Raw genomic sequence first — 22,901 nt, forward strand, 5'->3', positions numbered from 1 at the left:
TCTGCTTTCCTTGCTGCTCTCAGGTAAGAGCGTAGAGCTGGGGGCCTTTCTCTGGGATAAGGGGCCCCAGGTTTCGAAAGGGGCTCCCTAGGAACAGCAAGCTGCATGCAGGGCTTCATGCAGAGTACCAGGTCCAGTCACTGAGCACACATGGGAAGGTCTAAACATGCATGTTATGTGCCAGGGGAGTGGGGGGCTCATGTGTTACAGGGGGAGATGTCTGTATCTGAGCATGTGGGACCAGAATGCACAAGAGGGGTGTGTGTGTGTGTGTGTGTGTGTATGTGCGCGCGCGTGTGTGGTGTCTGAATGCATGGCGAGGGAGGCTATGTACCTCACTGCCTAAGACACAAAAATATCAACTGGGAGACATGTTTATGATCAGGCCCGAGGACAGGTAGGTCCATCTGTGGGGAGGGGCAAGAGGACGGCGGAGGACGATTATTGAGGAAGCGTGCGCATAAAAGCTAGCCTTGTGAGGCTTGCAATGTGTAACTACCCACGTCCACGCACGCGGAGGGGCTCGTGTGCGCAACTAGGAGTCGAGCCCGCTGCCGTGTGTGTGCCCCCTGCAAAAGTTGCCCCCAGGCACAGGCACGTGGTGTGGCTATTCCTGTCTTCGTACCCTTGACACTGTACTTGTGCTGTATACATACTGAATGTGCACGTCTGTTGTGGAGAGCGCTCGGCTGTGCCATGGGTCTGTCTGCGAGAAGATACCCACAGGGGCTCCTCTCTGACAGTGTTCACCACAACTGACGATAAAACGGGGAGAGGAAGGATGAGAACTGGCTTTGGAGTCCTGAGACTGGGGTTCAAGTCCTGGCTCCACCACTTATTGTTACGTGTTCTTGGACAAGCAAGCCGGTTAACCTAGATTTCCTCCTCTGTAGAATGGGGTGAGGACTGAGTAGGAGAACATGCATAAAAGTGCTCTGTAGGCTGTAAAGCCCCAAAATGTGACCACTGGTTGTACGTCAGGTGGCTCAAAAAGGCAAGCTTCACTAGATGGGGATAGGCAAGGGTGGGGCCATCTGCCAGGAGTGAGGAGTGAGGGGCTCATTGAGTTGACATCAGGAACCTGGGCGGGGAAAGCAAGAGAGAGGACAGGACCAGAGAAGCCACCACCACCACCGCCCACCCACGTTCAGGCCTGAGACGGAGGGAAGATGAAGGGCGGGGCCAGGGCGAGGCAGGGAAGTAGTCCTGACCAGCCTTCCTTCTCTCCAGGCCCCAGCCAGCTTGAGCCCCTTTCCTCTCAAAGGCACAGTTGAGAAGCCAAGGTAAGGAGAGCTGAAGATGGGGTGTGGGGGGATCTGGGAAGACACACAACTCTAGTTTGTGCCTTGCCTTGGGAGCATGGCTTGGTGGCCAGGAGTTCTCACCTGTGACTAGTGAGGGAGCCAGGGAGGGATGAGGCTCAGAGACGGGTACAGTGGGCATAGTTAGCTTCCTGCTCCCAGAAGCTGGGGACACTCCTCCCTCCTCTAGGAGAGCCCCAGCCGGGACAGAAGTTAGCCTCCCCCCTCTGCCCCGACAGGTTTGCTAGGGCGTTCTCGGGCTAGAGGATGAGCTCAAGGAACGAGGGACTCTCGGTGACCCCTCCTGACCCCTGAGCACAGTGCTAGGCTTCGGGGCTCCCGCTGAAGGGGAGAGCCCCGAGAGGGGAGTGGAGGGGAGGGCAGCCAGCTCCTTTTCCCTCCCGCTGCAGGCGCAGCCATGGGGGATACAGAGATGTCTGCGTTTGGGGAGGCCGCCCCCTATCTGCGCAAGTCGGAGAAGGAGCGGCTGGAAGACCAGACCAGGCCTTTCGACCTCAAGAAGGATGTCTTCGTGCCTGATGTCAAAGAGGAGTTCGTCAAGGCCAAGATTTTGTCTCGAGAGGCTGGCAAAGTCACCGCTGAGACAGAGTTTGGCAAGGTGGGTGGCAGGGCCGGTGTGAGAGGCCACTGTAGATGCCCCCCACACCTGGGTGGCCGGAGAAGGGTGCCACCAGGATTGCCCTTCCTCTGGGTAGGGACCTACTCCCTCCAAATAGCCCTTCTCATCCCCAGCATCAGGTCTTTCTTCTCTGGGACCCTGGGTCCTTACCTCATGAGCGTCGTTGTCCTGTAACTTGCCCAAATCCTATCCCTGCTGAGGGGGCTGACAGCAGGGCCTGCACATGGGCTGTTGCAGACGGTGACCGTGAAGGAGGACCAGGTGTTGCAGCAGAACCCGCCCAAGTTCGACAAGATCGAGGACATGGCCATGCTGACCTTCCTGCACGAGCCCGCGGTGCTCTACAACCTCAAGGAGCGCTACGCAGCCTGGATGATCTACGTGAGTGCACCCCGGGACGTCCCTCTGAATCTAGTGGCTTCCTGCTCCATGTATTTCCACCTCCTGGAGTCCAGAGAGTTTCTGTCTTTTGTGCCCAGGCAGTATTGCACTCTGTCCCAATCCCTGCATCCTTGGTGCAATTCTAATACCCTGAGGGCTGGGATTCCTCAGATTGAGCGCGTTCATATGTTTTCCTTTCTCTTCCTCTCCTAAGACCTTTCTCTAACTCCGAAAACCACCAACCCTCCCCCTTCATCACTGGCAACTCACTCCTCGTTTTCCTCCCCTAGACCTACTCGGGCCTCTTCTGTGTCACCATCAACCCCTACAAGTGGCTGCCGGTGTACAACGCCGAGGTGGTGGCCGCCTACCGGGGCAAGAAGAGGAGCGAGGCGCCGCCCCATATCTTCTCCATCTCTGACAACGCCTACCAGTACATGCTGACAGGTGACAGGCCCCAGGCAAAGGGTTTCCTGAGGGCCCTTCCTCCTCCGGAGGGGTTCAGGCCGCTGGGAGTTGCCAAAGAGAGGCAGGGAGCTGGGGCGGGGTCGGGGGAGGGGGGGAAGCCAGACGAAGCATCCTGTGTGGCTCCTGAATTTTCCTCCCCATTTTCCCCCCAACAGACAGAGAAAACCAGTCCATCCTGATCACGTGAGTGTGGCTCCTACCTGTTCCCTTCCAGAATCTCCCTGAGCCCAGCCCCTATCAGGACCCCAGCCCCTGTGCATAGAGCCACAGTTCTCTTTCCCTCCACCTTCACGCCAGCTCTGATTTCTTCTCTGGGCTTCACCCTGATCTCTCCTTGCTCTCCCCCTTCCTTTCTGCTTCCCATCCCTCTCTTATTTTTCCTCTCCCATCTCCTTCACTCACGCCCCTCCAGCTCATCACTCATTTATCCATAATCCCAGTAACACCACGTCTTCTTCACCTCTTCATTTTCTTTCATCGTTCCCTTCGTAAACCTTCCCCATTCTTCCAGCCCCACCCATTCTTTTCCAAAACAGCCCAGGCCCATCTCCTCTGATTGACCTTGCCCAGCTAAGACCAGATTCCACCTGCCCAAATCCACACCTTCTTGCGGCATCCTTCCTGGTTGCTACCCTTGACCATGTGTACGTCAGAGTACAGCTGTGTGTTTGGGATGCGTATTACCTGGTGGCTTCCTGCTTCAGGGCTCCCCCTGCCAAGTAAAACTAGGCAATCTCTCCTGACTTTAGGCTTGTTGGTCTCAAACAATGTTTGTTCACTGCCTAATAAGCCCAACTGTCCCGACAGCGGAGAATCCGGGGCAGGGAAGACGGTCAACACCAAGAGGGTCATCCAGTACTTTGCTGTCATTGCCGCCATTGGGGATCGCAGCAAGAAGGAGCAGACCTCAGGCAAGGTAGGCCTACTGTCCTCCAGGGGCCTGCACCGCAAAAAGGGAGGAGGAGGCCTCTCACCTGCCACCCTTCTTGACCTCTGCAGGGCACCCTGGAGGACCAGATCATCGAGGCCAACCCCGCCCTGGAGGCCTTCGGCAACGCCAAGACCGTCAGGAATGACAACTCCTCCCGCTTTGTGAGTGGTCCCTGACTTTGGACTTGGGATTTGGGCTGGTCAAGGGATGGTGTCAAATATGAGCCTTCCCTCAACTCATCACCACTCTTCTCCACCTCTCCAGGGGAAATTCATTCGAATCCATTTTGGTGCCACCGGAAAGTTGGCGTCTGCAGACATAGAGACCTGTGAGTGCCATGGATCTGCTAGGGCTCAGCCTGAGCTCACCCTCATTCTAACCATCTCTGTCTCAACCTCCCTCTTTCTCTTTCTCTAGGGCCCTGCCCCTCAGGCTCTCTCCCTCTCTCCATCTCTGTGTCTCTAGGTCTATATATTCGTCTCCTTCTGAGACTTCCTCTGGTCTTTCTCCATCTCTGTCTCTGCACGTCTGTGTGTCTTGCTCTGGGACTTTTCTTGGAGATCATTCCTCTCCTGGGACTCCATCTTCATCTCTGTGTGTCTGTGTATGCATCTCTCTCCCTCTCGTCTCCCTCTCCCTCTGTCCTTTTCTCACTACATTTATCATTCCTTTCTCTCTATTTCCTTATACTTAAATCCCAACCTTTTCTTCCTCTCTTTCTTCTCCCCTACTATTCACAGACCTTCTGGAAAAATCCAGAGTTATTTTCCAGCTGAGAGCAGAGAGAGATTATCACATTTTCTACCAAATCCTGTCTAACAGAAAGCCTGAGCTGCTGGGTGAGTCACAGCTACCAACCGAGACCAACTAGCTCCATGGCAACCTGGTCACCTCGGCTTGCGGCTGCTTGTTGACAGGCCCTGGGTTTATGGCACTGCTGGATTCAGTCCTGTGGGATGTAGGACCCTGTTAAGCCCTGTCATGTGCTCTTCTGCAGGTCATGTGCTGTGGCAGATAGCCCCAGGGAGGGCCAGGGGTTTGCACCCACATTCTAACCATGTCTTTCTCCCCCCAGACATGCTGCTGATCACCAACAACCCCTATGACTATGCATTCATCTCCCAAGGAGAGACTACTGTGCCCTCAATTGATGACGCAGAGGAGCTTATGGCCACTGATGTAAGTGCGTGAGGACCCAGCTGAGAGGCGAGGGGATTGGCGGTCAGGGGTAAATGGGGCCGGTTCACTGGCCCAGGAATAGAGCTAAGACACTGGCTGTCTGTTGTTCAAAGTGGTATGGCACTCCCTGAGGACCAGAATGTGCCCTATGAGCAGGGTGTGCTGGGGTACGGGTGTGGTAAGACAGGGCAGGCCAGTACTTGGTGTTTTCAATCAAAGCAGATAACGGTTGAACGCCATGGGTCAGAGAAGCAGACAAGCCAAAACACAAGGCGTTACCAAGGGAAACGGGGTAGTGGTGGTCATGCAGATGCCATGGGCCTGGCGCAGGCTGTTAGGTAAAGAACAGGTATAGACACATATGAAAGGTCCAGGCAGGGAAGCAAGGGTAGGGCCTAGAAGAGGGGTAACAGTAGGAAACATGAGTGGGCAACCCAGAGCACCTCCAGCGAACAGCCTGACCACTGATGCTGGGGCTGAGGCAGTCTACACCCCACCCGGCTCTTGTACCTCCCGTCTTAGTTTTGGAGTTCCCCACTGGGGATGGGAGTCTCAGAACTCACAGGGATTCAGGAGACAAGATCTCTCTCCAGCTAAAGAGGGGTCTCACTTACCTGCCATACTCCCATTTCTGGGTTCCACCAATACTGGGCCTGCCTACAGAATGCCTTTGATGTGCTGGGCTTCACTTCAGACGAGAAGAACTCCATGTACAAGCTGACGGGAGCCATCATGCACTTTGGAAACATGAAGTTCAAACTCAAGCCGCGAGAGGAGCAGGCTGAGCCAGATGGCACCGAAGGTGGGAGTCAGGGATGCGGGGAGCAGCTGTGGAGCCACTGAAGCCTACATCTGCAGAGGAGTCATCTCATCCTTTACCAACTTTGCTACCTGCCCTTTCCTACCAGAGGCCGACAAGTCCGCCTACCTCATGGGGCTGAACTCAGCTGACCTGCTCAAGGGGCTGTGCCACCCTCGGGTGAAGGTGGGCAACGAGTACGTCACCAAGGGGCAGAATGTCCAGCAGGTGGGTCATCTTCAGAAGTTAAATGGGGGGCTAGCATGGGGCAGTGGGAGCTTTGCAACTCACTCTTTCCTACCACTCTCTCATCCGGGCCTCTCCCCAACCTTCCAGGTGGCATACGCCACTGGGGCGCTGGCCAAGGCCGTGTACGAGAGGATGTTCAACTGGATGGTGACGCGGATCAACGCCACCCTGGAGACCAGGCAGCCGCGCCAGTACTTCATAGGCGTCCTGGACATTGCCGGCTTCGAGATCTTCGACGTGAGTGGGGAGCCCGGGGGCCGGGAGAACGGTAACTCACTGGTTCGCACAGGCAGCCCCCGCTGGCTGCGCCGGCTACAGGCCAGGCGCGGGGACGGCGGTGGGCTCCGCAGTGGTGGAGACGGTCATGTGTCTTCAGGGGGCTCTCCCTCCCCGCCCTGACAGGGGAGGGGAGGGACCAGCTGCACCCCTTGCCGGGCTGGATGCAGCCCTGGGCCCACCCCATGGGCCACGGACAGCTGCCCGCCTGACCCGTTCCCCTCCCCCCACCCCCCGCTCTGTAGTTCAACAGCTTTGAGCAGCTCTGCATCAACTTCACCAACGAGAAGCTGCAGCAGTTCTTCAACCACCACATGTTCGTGCTGGAGCAGGAGGAGTACAAGAAGGAGGGCATCGAGTGGGAGTTCATCGACTTCGGCATGGACCTGCAGGCCTGCATCGACCTCATCGAGAAGGTGCTGCTTCGGCCCCTCCGCCTGAACTCTCCACTCACACCCCACATGCATGAACGGCCCAGAAAAGTGGCAGACCCCTCTCCCTTCTGGGGATCACGATCCAGACAGCAGAAGAAGCCCAAGCCCTAGTTCCCAGAACCTTGCATTATCCTGGTCACCCAGGAGAGGGTGGTGACTGGGAGAGCTGAGTTTCCAGAGGCTTGAGAGTGGACACACGGAGGACAGGCACCTCAAGGATGGTCTCCCACACCAGTGTGCTTGCGGCCCTGGTTTACCCATCAAGGAGCAGGAAGTTTGAGGGTGGCACAGGGGAGCATAAGAGAACACCTATTTTCAACCCCATCATCTCAGGGATCTGGGCGATGGAGTGGTGTGTAAAGCACCTGTAGCATCCACATTCCCAGACTTTCACAAAAGTCCCTCCGAAATCAAACAAAGTCCCACCTTGGGAAGGCTTGAACAGGTGCCAGTCAATAGAGAACTGTACTCAGAGCTGACACTGATACCTAATACCCAAAGGAGCATCTCCATTTGCAAATACTGACCCTAGAGCAGGGTCCATCTCCATCTGCTTAAAGCAGGCTCAGTGACGCTCTCCCCTCCACCCTCAGCCCATGGGCATCATGTCCATCCTGGAGGAGGAGTGCATGTTCCCCAAGGCCACTGACATGACCTTCAAGGCTAAGCTGTTTGACAACCACCTGGGCAAGTCCAGCAACTTCCAGAAGCCACGCAACATCAAGGGAAAGCCAGAAGCCCACTTCTCCCTGATCCACTATGCCGGCACCGTGGACTACAACATCATAGGCTGGCTGCAGAAAAACAAAGACCCGCTCAACGAGACGGTGGTGGAGTTGTACAAGAAATCCTCCCTCAAGATGCTCAGCACCCTGTTTGCCAACTATGCTGGGTTTGACTCACGTGAGTGGAGACTGGGACCCAGGGGACCGGGAGCAGGATTTCTGCCGTGGTTCTGAGGCAGGTCAAGTGCTACACCCCACCACTTCCATGTCAGGCTGGGCCCCAAGGTTTACAGGTTCAGTGAGATGAGATAGAATTGGGTGGAGAAGCTGAGGCACCCACAGTGAAGACCCTGGCCTGCAGGCTAAATGTGAAGAGAGGTTGTGATTCCTCACCCCCTGTCCAGACTCCCCACATGCACACTCGTCCCGTTTTCTCGACTCTCCTTCCCACAGCTATCGAAAAGGGCAAAGGCAAGGCCAAGAAAGGCTCATCTTTTCAGACCGTGTCAGCTCTGCACAGGGTGAGTGTGTGACCCAGCGCCACCCCAGCCCTGCTCGTCCCCTGCCGGGTTCATCCCCAGCTCCTCCCTCTCAGTCTCTTCAGGCCCTTCCTGATCCTGTCCACTCTGTCTTCTCTCCCCTTCATCTGCTGGCCTCGTCTCTCACTCCTTTCTTATCTCACCTCACTTCGCTGTCCCTCCTGCCTCGCATCCCCTCCCCCTCCACGTCTCCCCTAGCCCTCCTTTATCCTCTAGCTCCTCTCATTCTCTCTGTCTCTCTTTCCCTTCCTTCCTCTCCGCTCACTTCTCTTTCTTTGACTTTCTTTACTTTTCCCTCTTGGGTTTTGGACCACAGGAGAATCTGAACAAGCTGATGACCAACTTGCGCTCCACACACCCCCACTTCGTGCGGTGCATCATCCCCAATGAGACCAAGACTCCAGGTGAGCCTAAGAAGTCGGGCCCAGCCCACTGCTGAGATGCATTGCCCCGGGGTCAGGGCCTTCTAGGTCACCTCCTGAGCTCCCACCATGGAGCTTTCCAAATCACACTCTTCTCATCCCATTGCCCATGGAGTCTCACACACTACCTCCCACCCCGGCCACAGTGCTGCCTTACATTTGGAATGTGTAGCTCAGAGCAACGTGCAAGGCACTTTGATGGACATTACCTCATGAGTACCTTACAACCGCTGATGACACGTGTAAGGATTGTTTATCCCTTTCTGAATGAATCATAAGGAGATGGAGGAGTTCAGGTGCCTGGGTTCAAGGCTCTGGCTCTCTTCTGATCGGTTCAGTGACCTCGGTCAGGTCCCTTAACCTGTCCGGGCTTATTTTATTCTCTAGAAAATGGGCTATATTTGCCCTGGCTATCACCTATGGTAATAGGCATAAACCATATAAAATAAGGACTGTGAAAGCCTTTCGGTTACTCTCAAAATATGGCTAGGAAAAAATACTGACTTGCTAAGGTTACAGGCCAGTGCGTGGCAGAGCCAGGATCAGAACCCAGAACTCTTGGCTCTTAGTCCCGTGCTCTCTCCACACACTCCTCTCTCTTACCCTCCTGCCACAGGGCTGATAGACAACCCCCTGGTCATGCACCAGCTGCGCTGCAATGGCGTGCTGGAGGGCATCCGCATCTGCAGGAAGGGCTTCCCCAACCGCATCCTCTACGGGGACTTCCGGCAGAGGTGGGTACCAGGGCCCCCCAGGGCTCAGGGAACAGGGGGAGCACGGGCAGCCTCGGGTGGGAAGCGAGTCTTCAGGTGGCCTCAGATTCTGTGGGCAGAGCAGATCAGTGCAGGACGTGGGTAACTACGGGCACCTCCCTCCCAGGTACCGCATCCTGAACCCGGCAGCCATCCCCGAGGGCCAGTTCATTGACAGCAGGAAAGGGACAGAGAAGCTGCTGGGCTCCCTGGACATTGACCACAACCAGTACAAGTTCGGCCACACCAAGGTGAGGAAAGGGAGGAAACAAACTGATTACAGGAAGACCTGTCTTGTCCTTTGACTCCTCACCTCATGGCTCCTTTCCTTTTACCAACCACCTCAGGAACATTACTGAACCACGTGCTAGCCCTCCCCATGGACCAGACAGCACTGCTCCCCCATAGCAGCTCCAGCTGCCATTGACCTCCTTCCTCCAGTTCTTTCCTGCCTTGTTACCCTCCCTAAGATAAGCACCCCCTCTTTTCCCTCCTGCCTGTCCTAGTCATGTCCACACACCTTCTCCACAGGTGTTCTTCAAGGCAGGGCTGCTGGGGCTGCTGGAGGAGATGCGGGACGAGAAGCTGAGCCGCATCATCACCCGCATCCAGGCTCAGTCCCGGGGTGTGCTCTCCAGAATGGAGTTCAAGAAGCTGTTGGAACGCAGGTGAGAGATCTCCAAAGGAGGTTCTCAGGTCTCTAAGGCCCAGGTTGGTTCAGGGCAGTATAAGGAGAAAGAGCACACCAGGTCTTCAAATGACAAAGGGGGCACGACACTCATACAGACACAGGGTGGGCCTTGCTGTCGGAGTGTGGGATGGATGGAGGACAGGGCCATGACCCAGGAGCCAGGGCCTCAGGATGGGAAGGAGGGAGGAAGCTCTCTCACCAACCTTCTTGCTGTGCCCCCGCAGAGACTCCCTGCTGGTAATCCAGTGGAACATTCGGGCCTTCATGGGGGTCAAGAACTGGCCTTGGATGAAGCTCTACTTCAAGATCAAACCGCTGCTGAAGAGCGCAGAGACAGAGAAGGAAATAGCCCTCATGAAGGAGGAGTTTGGGCGCCTCAAAGAGGCTCTGGAGAAGTCAGAGGCTCGGCGCAAGGAGCTGGAGGAGAAGATGGTGTCCCTGCTGCAGGAGAAGAACGACCTGCAGCTCCAAGTGCAGGCGGTGAGGCTCCCGGGCCTCTGCTGGCTCTTCTGCCCTACCCTGCCCACATCTCCCACACACCCTGCACTTCCCCACCCAGGGGCTCACCATCTTGTGCCCTCATAGGCAGAGGATTCTGGAATCAACACTTCCAAAGACCTCCAAAGAGGTCTCTCGAGGGAAAGGGAGAAAGAACTAACTTAAAGACATGGACTTTCCACCAGGGTTCAACCTGGATCCACAGCGTAATAATTTTGCAACCTTGGGCAAACAATGTATTATCTTTGAGTCTCAATGTCCTCATCTCTAGATGGGAAATAGAGCCGCCCATCTCACTAGGTTGTAAATATGTAAAGTGCTGGCATCAACAAACGCAGTTCCCTCCCTTTGATGGAGGAACCAGAGGAAGAGGGCCAGATAAAGAGACTTCTGGTTCCCTTCCTCTCTGCTCTCATCCGCCAGTGCTCCCGTCACATTGCGCTAAAACTCTTCCTCTCCCCATCCTTCTGAGGTTCTTCTCAGCTGGGGAGATCCTAGAGCTCCCCTCCTATAGTGAGGGTGCAGCCTGTCCCTCCATGTACTTGCCAGGGCAAGGACCCCACCCACCAAACAGCCTCCCCTCTGTACCTTGCCCTCAGGAACAAGACAACCTGGCTGATGCGGAAGAGCGCTGCGACCAGCTGATCAAGAACAAGATCCAGCTGGAGGCCAAGGTGAAGGAGATGACCGAGAGGCTGGAGGACGAGGAGGAGATGAACGCCGAGCTCACGGCCAAGAAGCGCAAGCTGGAAGATGAGTGCTCTGAGCTCAAGAGGGACATTGATGACCTGGAGCTGACGCTGGCCAAGGTGGAGAAGGAGAAGCACGCAACAGAGAACAAGGTGAGGGCGGCTCCCTCTGGCTCCAGCCCAAGTCTCCTCAGGATTCCCAGACCTGAGTGTGGCCCTGGTCCTTGGCATTGGAGGTCTCCACAGATGTCTCCAGGTTGGTGACCTTTGACCCTAAAGGGGATGGGGTTCTTGGTCAACAGGTGAAGAACCTGACAGAGGAGATGGCTGGGCTGGACGAGATCATTGCCAAGCTGACCAAGGAGAAGAAAGCTCTGCAAGAGGCCCACCAACAGGCCCTGGATGACCTTCAGGCTGAGGAGGACAAGGTCAACACCCTGACCAAGGCCAAGGTCAAGCTGGAACAGCATGTGGACGATGTAAGTAGATTGTCACAAGGGCCTAGATATACCATGTCCATCTGTGCTTGTGTGTGTGTGTGTATATGTTTGCGGGGGTGGGGTTGGAGAGTGCTCCCTCTCCTGACACCTTTCTAGAAGGGAGCTGGGGAATAGAAAAGGGGAGGGGTGATCAATTCTGATTTATATATCTCATCTTGCTGATGTGATCAACAGTAGAGATGGGCTTCCTTATTTCACTTTATGTTCAAGCCTATATGTCCCTCCCTTCAACCACAGGATTTAGAGGGTTATCTCGTAAGAACATGAAGCATTTTCTTGGGAATTTTGTGAAGCTCCTCAAGGATGATCTTTGGACTTCTAATATTTTAGCTAGGATCTGATCCTCAGTGATCATTGTTCCCACAGGTAGTCCTTTGAGCATATCTCTACTGAATCACTCTTTATCACTCTGTGTTATCATTACTGAAGTATTGGTCCCAGCCATAGACTGGAAGCTGCCTTTAGGTGGGAACCTGGATTTATTCAATTTTGTGTCTACAGTGCCTAATATGGGGCCTGGTATCCAGTAGCTGCTTATAGGATGCAGAATGAATGAACGTAGCTTTGGGATTTCATCCCACAGTCATTCATTCAGTCATTTATCAAATAGTTACTGAGCATCCCTCCATGCTAGGTGCTCTCACAGTCCCCTGGCAACAACTGGCCCATTCTGGGGAAGCTTTCCCAAGTCTTGACACCTCTCAGGATTCCTCAACCACAGAGGGGCTAAGCTCCCAAATCACCAAATAAGGATGCTTGGCCTAACAGGGCACATTGGTCCTTTTCTCCATCAGCTGGAGGGATCCCTGGAGCAGGAGAAGAAGGTGCGTATGGACCTGGAACGAGCCAAGCGGAAGCTCGAGGGAGACCTGAAGCTGACCCAGGAGAGCATCATGGATCTGGAGAACGACAAGCAGCAGCTGGATGAGCGGCTAAAAAAGTAGCGTGTTCCCCGCCCCATCGCCCTTCCTCCTCCCCCCCCCAGCAGCCTGTTCCGCCCATGGCAATATTAGCTGAGCCAAGACATCCATCCTCAGAGGCAACAGCCTCATGCAGCCTCCATAAGTAGGTGCAAAACTGTGGGCAAAGCCTCCAGGAAGAGGGCTTTCCTGCCCCAGACACGCACATCAGGGCCCGGCAGGCCTCCCTGGCAAAAGTCTAACCCGGATCCCTCAAGCCCTCTCTTCCTGCTGGGCACTCAAAAGGGATGGAAAATAACAGCTCACCCCCTTTATACACAAGTCTCTCTGGAGACCAGTTGCTTAACACGGAGGAAAGCTCCACACAAAAGCCTCCCAGGTAAGTCCTTTCAGGTCCTTCACAGAGAGCCCAGAGGACCACAGAGAAACGGCTCAGCCGCCACGCGTGAGCAGTGCACGGTCTGGCTACTTCTTTGTTCAGTGATCTTGTGGTTCCACTTCTTATTGCAAGATCTTCCAAAATGTGTAGATCCACTTTTCACACTTGGTAAACAGTGAGTCTGTGGGGCACTTTTGGATGATCAAAGATCTTATGATGCTTTAGGGTCAGGACTATGAAAGGCTGTGAAACTCATCCTGGTCTACAGTCTCACCAGGAAGTCTTCACACTTCCCCAGGCACAGTACTTGCTGAATGAATGAATAAATATATGATCCCATTGATCCTCAAACCACTTTTAAGAATGGTACTTGAACCCCACTTACCAAAGAGGAAAGGAAGGCTCAGAAAGGTTACCAAGTTGCCCGAAGTAACAGTGACAGAATTAAAGACCATCAGAGCTAAAAGGGGCCTTTGAGTCGACCTAGTCCAACGCCTTCATTTTACAGACCAAAGAAGGGAGCATCTCGGAGCCCAGGTCCTGTCGCCCCACCTACAGTGCTCTTCCTGTTATATTTCCTATTGAACTTCAATCCTTCAGCAGATGTTACACTTTCAGGGACCTTACAACAGCCCTGGAAGCTGGGGGTTTTTTTGATGAAATTTTGCTCCTCGTTTGTTTCATTACCATCTCCAACCACTGGCAGGCCCTCCTGGAGCCCAACCAGCCTTCCTTGCCTCACCCTCCCTCCTTCCCTGCAGGAAGGACTTTGAGCTGAACGCCCTCAATGCGAGGATTGAGGATGAGCAGGCCCTGGGCAGCCAGCTGCAGAAGAAGCTCAAAGAGCTTCAGGTAAGGTCCCTGGGCTGGTCCTCAGCCCCGCAACCCTCCTCCAGGCCGTTCTCTCCCAGCATCACAGGCACTGGCTCTGTGTCTGTGAAGGGAGGTGCTGGGCCATCACAGTTCCCCTGTGGAGCACCTCGAGGAGGGCTGGCTGATCCAAGGATGACATAGGAAGAGATCTTGAAACACTCACGGGTCTGGGAACAGAAATCCCAGCTTCCTATATCAGCTATGGTTCAGCTGGTGACTGTGGGGAGTCCACTGCCAATCTCTGGGTCTCTATGTCCTCCCTTGTTCCCTGTGGCTTTTAAGGCCCCTTCAGCCCTGACGGTCTGTGACTTCAGTTCTTACCTCTAGAGTGGACACTGTGTTGGGTCTTTAGTTGTCTGGTCAGACGAACCTGGCTCTCTCATTCCAACTTCTATTATTTTTGTCACAAAACTGCTTAAACTATCCCTGGAACACAGGTCTCTTTGTCCTTCTTCAAGAGCAAGCTTCAACCACTTTCCTTCCAATAAAGAGAATGTACAATGTTCTGGCCTAAACTCAGCTGTCCAAACCATCTCACCAAAATCCTTTTATTTCTACCTGTCCACTGGTGGAACTAAGCTGCCTGCTCTTCCAGACAGGCCAGGAGCCTTCTACAGCCCTGGGGAGGGGGCTCTGATGGAGGGGTCCGGCGGTGGGTCTGAGCCCCCTATACCCTGCCCAGGCACGCATCGAGGAGCTGGAGGAGGAGCTGGAGGCCGAGCGCACTGCCCGGGCCAAGGTGGAGAAGCTGCGCTCAGACCTGTCCCGGGAGCTGGAGGAGATCAGTGAGCGGCTGGAGGAGGCCGGCGGGGCCACGTCCGTGCAGATCGAGATGAACAAGAAGCGCGAGGCTGAGTTCCAGAAGATGAGGCGGGACCTGGAGGAGGCCACGCTGCAGCACGAGGCCACGGCGGCCGCCCTGCGCAAGAAGCACGCAGACAGCGTGGCCGAGCTGGGCGAGCAGATCGACAACCTGCAGCGCGTGAAGCAGAAGCTGGAGAAGGAGAAGAGCGAGTTCAAGCTGGAGCTGGACGACGTCACCTCCAACATGGAGCAGATCATCAAGGCCAAGGTGGGCCTGTGCTCACCTCTCCCCTCCTCCAATTCCCTCCACCTGCCTCCACTTTCTGTCCGTGTCTCCTCTCTCTTCTTTGATGGTTCAGCTTCCCGCTTCCCTTCTTCTACCCAGTTCTTGGACCCTTTCGTTCCTCCATGCCTTTCTCTTCCCTTCTCCTTTAATTGCACCGCTCACAGCCCTTCAGCACCCCCTACATAGATCGTATGACTCCCCTTCCTGTCTCAGGCTAACCTGGAGAAGATGTGCCGGACCCTGGAGGACCAGATGAATGAGCACCGAAGCAAGGCCGAGGAGACCCAGCGTTCTGTCAACGACCTCACCAGCCAGCGGGCGAAGCTGCAGACCGAGAATGGTGAGCCCCACCCTGGTCTCCCAACTTCCTGAGCCACCCCAGGCTTGGGTGCACACACATATCTCTCCAGAGAATGGGACCTGAGGGTTAGGGGAGGGGTTGGGGGAGAGAGGAGTGACTGAGCTTTGAGAGTTGAGCATGCCTCGGTGCCTCTCCAGGTGAGCTGTCCCGGCAGCTGGATGAGAAGGAGGCGCTGATCTCCCAGCTGACCCGAGGCAAGCTCACCTACACCCAGCAGCTGGAGGACCTCAAGAGGCAGCTGGAGGAGGAGGTTAAGGTGAGGCCTAGACTCAGGGCACTTGGTCCAGCATACTGGCTGGCCTCGCGTCCACATCACTTTCTTAAGAATGAGGCTTGCCGTCTACCCAGTATTTGCCCATTTTCCAAAAGGGATAATAGCCCAGACTCTACCATGTGCGTCCTTCATCTATTCCCCATGCGGAGGCCCTCTGTCTTTCTGCTGCTGTCTCTGGAGGGCCTGAAGTAAGGGTGCCCAGGTCGGGGGGAAGTGAGGTGAGGAAATAAACTAGGGAGGTGTGATGGCCTTCACTGGGTATAGGTATGGGATGCAGAAACTGTACAAGTGGTCCTGGGATTAGCAGGGCAAGCTGAAAACTGCAGAAAGAAACTCCACTGGTTCCTGAAATTCTTAGCACTTTGTTGGGCTCATGAAAAAGGGGAAAGAATATGACTTTTCAAAAAGGCCAGGGCTCAAATCCTAACCTGCCTCTTAGAGCTTGGTGATCTTGGGGAAATCAACTAACCTCTCTGAGCCTCCGTCTCCTTCCCTGTAAAACAGGGGTGAGGACGATAACGCCTGCTGCAGTGAGGAGCACGGTGGGGGGGGGGGGGACGGGCAGGAAGCGTTTTGTAAATAGTGCAGTGCTGTACGGACGTTCTTTGCTTATAGTACTCAGTAAACCGTTCCAGGTCCACTAGGGATTTAGAGATAGGTGAGGCCACGCGAGGATGTTGAAATTTAGGGTAAGGAGACGGGCAGGAACTGGAGTTGCATCACAGGGAAAGCTGAGCCCGCCTCCCGGTGCCACCCCTCCCAGGCGAAGAACGCCCTGGCCCACGCGCTGCAGTCAGCCCGGCACGACTGTGACCTGCTGCGGGAGCAGTACGAGGAGGAGACGGAGGCCAAGGCCGAGCTGCAGCGCGTCCTGTCCAAGGCCAACTCGGAGGTGGCCCAGTGGAGGACCAAGTATGAGACGGACGCCATCCAGAGGACCGAGGAGCTGGAGGAGGCCAAGTGAGTCCCGGGCGGCCTGCCTCTGGCTGAGGCCCCTGTGAGGATAGGATGCAGCCCAGCCCACTCCTCAGTGGGTCCAGCACAGGGGATGGAGGCTTAGCTGCGTTTTGACCACACAGAGGACCCTGCCCTGGCCCCACCTCCTTCTCCTCTCAGGGAAGCTTTTTGCTCGCGTTATGTTTCTCATCCGAATATAAGACGAACAAAAGGTTTGTCTGAGGGCAGAATGCTCCCACCTGGGGCAGGGTGCCATGGCAGGGGAGATGGGGGTGCTCAGAGCCCATGTGTCCTCCGTGTCTGCAGCCTAGAGCCTAGGGATGCCTCGCAAAGGGCCCTCCGGGTGCTGTGGGTCTTCACACCTCCCAGAACCTCTGCCTGCCCCGTTCTCAGCCCCTGGGCCTGTCCTCAGGTTTCTCCAACAATGCTTCTGAGTTTTCAAAGACTGTTTTCTACAAGACTCACAATGTGTACCCTTGTCCAAATCCACACCCTCCATCCTCCCCACCCTCTCCCACCACTACCCCCCTTCCCCCAACACGGGCAGGAAGAAGCTGGCCCAGAGGCTGCAGGAGGCGGAGGAGGCCGTCGAGGCAGTCAACGCCAAGTGCTCCTCGCTGGAGAAGACCAAGCACCGGCTGCAGAATGAGATCGAAGACCTGATGGTGGACGTGGAGCGCTCCAACGCGGCCGCCGCGGCTCTGGACAAGAAGCAGAGGAACTTCGACAAGGTGGGCCCAGCCCGGGGGCTCGCAGCCAGGGGCCAGAGCAGGCGGGCAGGCGGGAGTCGGGAACGTCCTCCCGGGAGGCAGAGGCTGGCAGGAGGCTGAGCCCAGGACGGGGGCCTGGGCGCCCCTGGGGGTGGGGCTGGGGCTGCCCGGTGAGCCGCGTCGCGTCCCCGCAGATCCTGGCCGAGTGGAAGCAGAAGTACGAGGAGTCGCAGTCGGAGCTGGAGTCGTCGCAGAAGGAGGCGCGCTCCCTCAGCACCGAGCTCTTCAAGCTCAAGAACGCCTACGAGGAGTCCCTGGAGCACCTGGAGACCTTCAAGCGGGAGAACAAGAACCTGCAGGGTGCGGGCCCAGGCCGGGGGCGGGGGCGGGGCAGGGAGGGTCCGCACGTGGCGCCACCCAGCGGCTGCTAGAGGCGTGCCCCCCCGTTGGACCACGGCTGCCCCCAGCTGAGCGGCCCGCCCCTCCCACAGAGGAGATCTCCGACCTGACCGAGCAGCTGGGCTCCAGTGGAAAGACCATCCACGAGCTGGAGAAGGTCCGCAAGCAGCTGGAGGCCGAGAAGCTGGAGCTGCAGTCGGCTCTGGAGGAGGCCGAGGTGCGCACACAGGGGTAGAGGGGGCGCAGGGGGTGGGAGAAGAAGCTGAGCTCTAGGCTATGGTCCCTGTTCTCATCTCCCTTTGTTTTGTTCACTGCTTCATTCTCAGAGCCTAGAACAGTGCCTAGCACATAGTAGGCACTCAACAAATATTGTGGAATGAACGAATGAAGCTGTCACTTAGTTCCCTTCACATTTTACCTATTACATCTTAGACAAGACTTCCTGTTTAACTCCCCCACCCCCCTTCCATCTCTGCCTCCCTCTTCGGGTTTTTACATTCTGTGCCTGATTGCCTCTGTTTCCTTGGCAACACCGCTCTCTTCATTTTCCTCTTTGTCTTCATAGTTTGCTCTCCTCTGTGAGAGCCTGAATCACCTTCTCGTAGGACTTTTTTTTTCTTTCTTTCAAATTCTCTTTTCTTCTTCTTCCTTTTGCTTCTTTGACTGAACCACTTACACCACTCTTGAACTCACTTTGTATCCACGATTCATGGACAGACCCCTGCCCCCATCCTGTGCCCTGACTTCCTCGGACCCTCTCTCCCCACCCCCCTCCAGGCCTCCCTGGAGCACGAGGAGGGCAAGATCCTCCGGGCCCAGCTGGAGTTCAACCAGATCAAGGCAGAGATGGAGCGGAAGCTGGCAGAGAAGGACGAGGAGATGGAGCAGGCGAAGCGCAACCACCTGCGGGTGGTGGACTCCCTGCAGACCTCCCTGGACGCGGAGACGCGCAGCCGCAACGAGGCCCTGCGGGTGAAGAAGAAGATGGAGGGCGACCTCAACGAGATGGAGATCCAGCTCAGCCACGCCAACCGCGTGGCCGCCGAGGCCCAGAAGCAAGTCAAGAGCCTCCAGAGCTTGCTGAAGGTACACGGTGACTCTTGGGAGCAGGAAGTCACCTCACCCAGGGAGGGCTGGTGGCCGAGTTGGGTGGTGGTGTCCCATCACAGCACCAGATCCCTCCTGCCCCTGGGCCGTCGCAGACACCTCCCACAGGTCCCACCTGAGCCACCGCCAGGGGCTCTCCACAGCATCCAGTTCAGCTGACAGCCTTCTGATGGGCCAGAGCCCAGCTCCCTCTCTCACGCCCACTCTCCTGATGCGCAGGACACCCAGATCCAGCTGGATGACGCGGTCCGTGCCAACGATGACCTGAAGGAGAACATCGCCATCGTGGAGCGGCGCAACAACCTGCTGCAGGCCGAGCTGGAGGAGCTGCGGGCCGTGGTGGAGCAGACGGAGCGGTCCCGGAAGCTGGCCGAGCAGGAGCTGATCGAGACCAGCGAGCGGGTGCAGCTGCTGCACTCCCAGGTGAGAGGCCAGGAGAAACCCGCTGAGCAGCAGAGCCAGGACATCTAGCAATGTTCTGAATCAGATGCCCTGAGAAAGCATACGTCCAACCTGGATCATAAATCATTTCATCTCTTGGACCAGCTCGCCTCTGTTAGTCAGGGCTGCGGAACCACAACCTTGAGAAAGCGGTCTACACTTAAAAGCTAAGAGTGTCATGGTTGATTGGTGGTGCCTGGCAAAAATCACAAATCTGGGAGTCGTGGAATGCATGCTGTGATGTGACATCCTACATCTAGAAGACAGCCAGCCTCAGCTTGCCGTATTAAAATGGGACTTTTGGAGTTGAAAGAAGCACAACTGCGTCTACTTGCAAACCCAATTCACCACAGAACACCATTTTTCTGCAATCCCATACACACTGTTTTCAGCTATACTCGGTAATGAGTTTTTATGTCCATCTTACTGCACTGCCCTGTGGAGTTTTGTTCCATAATCTAGTACATATGGGAATGACATCACCCACTGATGTGGTCCTCTCTTCCTTACCCCACTCTTTCTATAACTATAATCACTTCCAGGATACAGTCCCTTTAAACAAGTTTTTCCCATTTTCCTCGGAATATTTTCATACTCCTGCACAGACATGTTACTACAGAGCTCAGGAGTAGAACTACAGACCCTTTCCTGCTTGAAGTCTTTCTTCAGAGCTGAGTCCCTTTAGATATAATGTCTAGAATATATCTATTTTCATAGGAAAAGAGAAAGCAGGTGCAAAACAAGGAAAATACTAAAAGCAAGACATGTTTTTTTAAAAATGACCAGTTCTGATTTTCTCTGGGTAAAAGTGTAGAATCAGGCAGCAAAGCATACATTCAGTAGTTTTCCTTACCTTTATCTAGAACACCAGCCTCATCAACCAGAAGAAGAAGATGGAGGCAGACCTGTCCCAGCTTCAGAGTGAAGTGGAGGAGGCAGTGCAGGAGTGCAGGAATGCCGAGGAGAAGGCCAAGAAGGCCATCACGGATGTGAGTGACCGCTCCCCTTCTTGCCCTCCCCAAAAGACTCGAACCAGGGCTGTGGGTCCAGGCCAGGCCACTGTGCTGTACCAGCAGTGACTCTGCCACTCCGTGGGTTTGAGGGCCTCAGGGAGCAAATGCCAGGAGGGGAAAGAGGTGATCCTTAATGGGAAAGAAGAGGCCCCAAGGCCCTGTTCTTTTACGCTGTCTCCCGTGCACAGGCCGCCATGATGGCGGAGGAGCTGAAGAAGGAGCAGGACACCAGCGCGCACCTGGAGCGCATGAAGAAGAACATGGAGCAGACCATCAAGGACCTGCAGCACCGGCTGGACGAGGCCGAGCAGATCGCCCTCAAGGGCGGCAAGAAGCAGCTGCAGAAGCTGGAGGCCCGGGTGCGGGAGCTGGAGAATGAGCTGGAAGCCGAGCAGAAGCGCAACGCGGAGTCGATCAAGGGCATGAGGAAGAGTGAGCGTCGCATCAAGGAGCTCACCTACCAGGTGCCGGCGCGGCGGCTGCTCTGGGGCCGGGCCCTTGGGAGTGGACGTGAAAGTGCATCCCTCGCCCCACCTCCTGACCCACACAGGCCCCGCACAAAGCCTCCCAGCCCTCCTGCCACCTGCTCCTTGAGAAGCTGTCTTGAGATTAATTTTCTCTCACAATCTCTGGAGACAGTTTGGCTCGAGTCCATGAATTTTTCTAGCGAAGGGAGAATCTACTTCTACTTCTTGAAAGCTCTTTGAACCAGCATTTCCCCAGTTTTTTAATAACCTGAAGTGCTACCGTGAAGGCTTCAGAACAGTCCAAGCCATCTTTCCACCAGCCTCAGAGGCAGGGGCATTGTGTGGCATTTTTGGGATGAAAGTCAGGGATGGGAAAAGACTCAGATCTTCCGTGGAACTTCTGGGACAACAAACAGAAGGCCTTAGAGGAAGAAATCCCAAAACGTTCTAAGCCCTCCATCTGTATCGCTCAGAGCTTATGCCCTTGACCTGTTATTTTCACAGTGTGCCTGGGCAGGAGAGACAGAGAAAGGGGGTATTGGTCCATTTGACAGCTGGATATGAGAGGCACAGGAAAGAGATACAGACGTAGAACTTCAGGTGTATTGTGGGCATAAGTGGCAATAGCATCCTAGCACATGCAATGATCAGGAATGATCACGCGACATTGGAGCCACTGATCCTGGTGCCCAATACCTGACCCAGTACAATGCATATTGGGTTATGATAGATTAGAATGATCTGGATTATGATAATCCCTTCTTTCTGCTTTCCTCATTAGTCCTCTCTGGTCACTCCAGAACCACTGGCCAAGAGCACCTCTGGTGCTCCAGATTAGAGCTGGAACAGCCCTGATGTCTCCATATTATCAGATGAAGAAATCCCGTTTGGTTCCGAGCCCCTCCTCCCATTTCTCACCTTAGGGCCACAGCCCTCCTTGCTTTTTAGATCCTGGACTGAGGACCTTGCCGTGCCCTTTGACCTATAAGTAGTGTCAGAGATGAAGTTTCCCCACCAGCTCTCTGACCTGGCCTGTTGGAGGGAGGAGCAGCTAAGGCGTGAGGAGAAGATGGGGTGGTGAGGGAGGAAAGGTAATCGCTTTTGCTCCTCCCCCAACACTGGCTTCTCCCGCGCATATGCCCCCAGACGGAGGAAGACAGGAAGAACCTGCTGCGGCTGCAGGACCTGGTGGACAAGCTGCAGCTGAAGGTCAAGGCCTACAAGCGCCAGGCCGAGGAGGCGGTGAGTTCATGGTTTCCTCCACACACCCCTCCTATGTGTCAGAACCAGCAAGTGTCCACCCCAGCGTGAGGCCTGGATGGAGGGTTTGCTATTCACTTTAACTCTCAAACTCAGAGCTGTGTCAGGCACTCTAAGTTCATAAGAGCAAAGCTTATTCCACCCAGGACCTGCCCACAAGCTGCTTGTAATCCGTATACCGGTAAGCCCAAGAGAAGGCAGTGCAGCTGCTAATGCAGGTCAGGGGGCCAGCCAGTGCTGAAGGCTGGACGGTGGCAGGAGAACTGGGCCTGGAAGAGGACCTGAGCAGGCATAGCACAGTGGGGAGGACAGAAGTGTGGATGTGACATGCTGATGAGCACACCTGTGCAGGAACCCCTGGCAGTCCAGGAGCATCTGTCAGAGTCACAGTTGGACAGGTGCGGTGAAGCTGGATTCTGAGGGCAGGGAGACCAGGCAGCGTGGGATTCCTCTTGGGCAGCGAGTGGCTGGGAGTCTGAGTGCTGGACAAGTTTGAAGAGGGGGCCAAGCCAGGAGCAGGACACCCTTGGCAAGGCTGTTGCAGGAACACGGGTGAGGGGTAAGAGCGCTGAGCCCCTGGTCAGGGACAGGGAGTCCCCCAGACTCGGAGGCTGGGCCCCCTCTCTCCTTATCCTCCCGCCCCCCAAACCCCCGCAGGAAGAACAGGCCAACACCAACCTGTCCAAGTTCCGCAAGGTGCAGCACGAGCTGGATGAGGCAGAGGAGCGGGCAGACATCGCCGAGTCCCAGGTCAACAAGCTGCGGGCCAAGAGCCGCGACATCGGCGCCAAGGTGGGTCCCTCCCCAGACCCCGCTACTCACGCCCCTAGCAGCGCGGCCCCAGTGTCAGTGCCCTCTTAGTGGGCACTCCTCCCCCTGTATTTGGATAGCCCTGAGGGTCCCACAGCACTCACACCTGAGCATCCCCCCTCCTGCTCAGAGAAGCCCCCCACAGACTGGAACCTCCTTAGGAAGCCCAGTTCCACCCCCCCGAACCACAAGGACCCCTAAATGGGACCCCAAGATCCCTGAGGCCTGAACCTCTCCCCACTAAGGGCATCTCCCTTAGGCCCCTCAAAGCCCTGGAGATTCCCCCCCACACCCTTCCTCCCTCCCACCAGCTGCCCCCTCACACCTTTTATTCTTTCTCAGCAAAAAATGCACGATGAGGAGTGA

At 55.6% G+C, this 22,901-nt stretch overlaps 1 protein-coding gene across 1 annotated transcript; it reads left to right on the top strand.

The window, feature by feature from the left end:
• Positions 1-1,719: 1,719 nt before the first annotated feature.
• On the top strand, positions 1,720-22,901 carry LOC137758762 (myosin-7). Its single transcript, XM_068534771.1, has 38 exons — positions 1,720-1,920; positions 2,179-2,322; positions 2,613-2,769; positions 2,946-2,973; positions 3,598-3,706; positions 3,790-3,882; positions 3,986-4,049; positions 4,462-4,560; positions 4,797-4,900; positions 5,564-5,702; positions 5,809-5,927; positions 6,036-6,185; positions 6,470-6,640; positions 7,252-7,561; positions 7,837-7,904; positions 8,239-8,326; positions 8,961-9,078; positions 9,224-9,347; positions 9,628-9,764; positions 10,012-10,267; positions 10,885-11,127; positions 11,277-11,453; positions 12,269-12,414; positions 13,535-13,625; positions 14,329-14,718; positions 14,950-15,076; positions 15,235-15,353; positions 16,135-16,331; positions 16,876-17,059; positions 17,233-17,398; positions 17,530-17,654; positions 18,215-18,523; positions 18,764-18,967; positions 19,849-19,974; positions 20,187-20,462; positions 21,612-21,707; positions 22,383-22,517; positions 22,878-22,901. Exons 1-38 carry the CDS (start codon positions 1,720-1,722, stop codon positions 22,899-22,901), a joined length of 5,814 nt encoding a protein of 1,937 aa, XP_068390872.1.

The sequence above is a fragment of the Eschrichtius robustus genome, chromosome 1 (assembly GCF_028021215.1).
Source record: "Eschrichtius robustus isolate mEscRob2 chromosome 1, mEscRob2.pri, whole genome shotgun sequence".
Classification (NCBI taxonomy): Eukaryota; Metazoa; Chordata; class Mammalia; order Artiodactyla; family Eschrichtiidae; genus Eschrichtius; species Eschrichtius robustus.

Excerpts from the sequence above, each read along its gene's own strand:
- LOC137758762 (XM_068534771.1), top strand. The coding sequence starts at position 1,720 with ATGGGGGATACAGAGATGTCTGCGTTTGGGGAGGCCGCCCCCTATCTG. Across the intron at positions 3,883-3,985 it reads ATGACAACTCCTCCCGCTTT|GGGAAATTCATTCGAATCCA; the intron begins GTGAGTGGTCCC and ends CCACCTCTCCAG. Across the intron at positions 6,641-7,251 it reads GCATCGACCTCATCGAGAAG|CCCATGGGCATCATGTCCAT; the intron begins GTGCTGCTTCGG and ends CTCCACCCTCAG.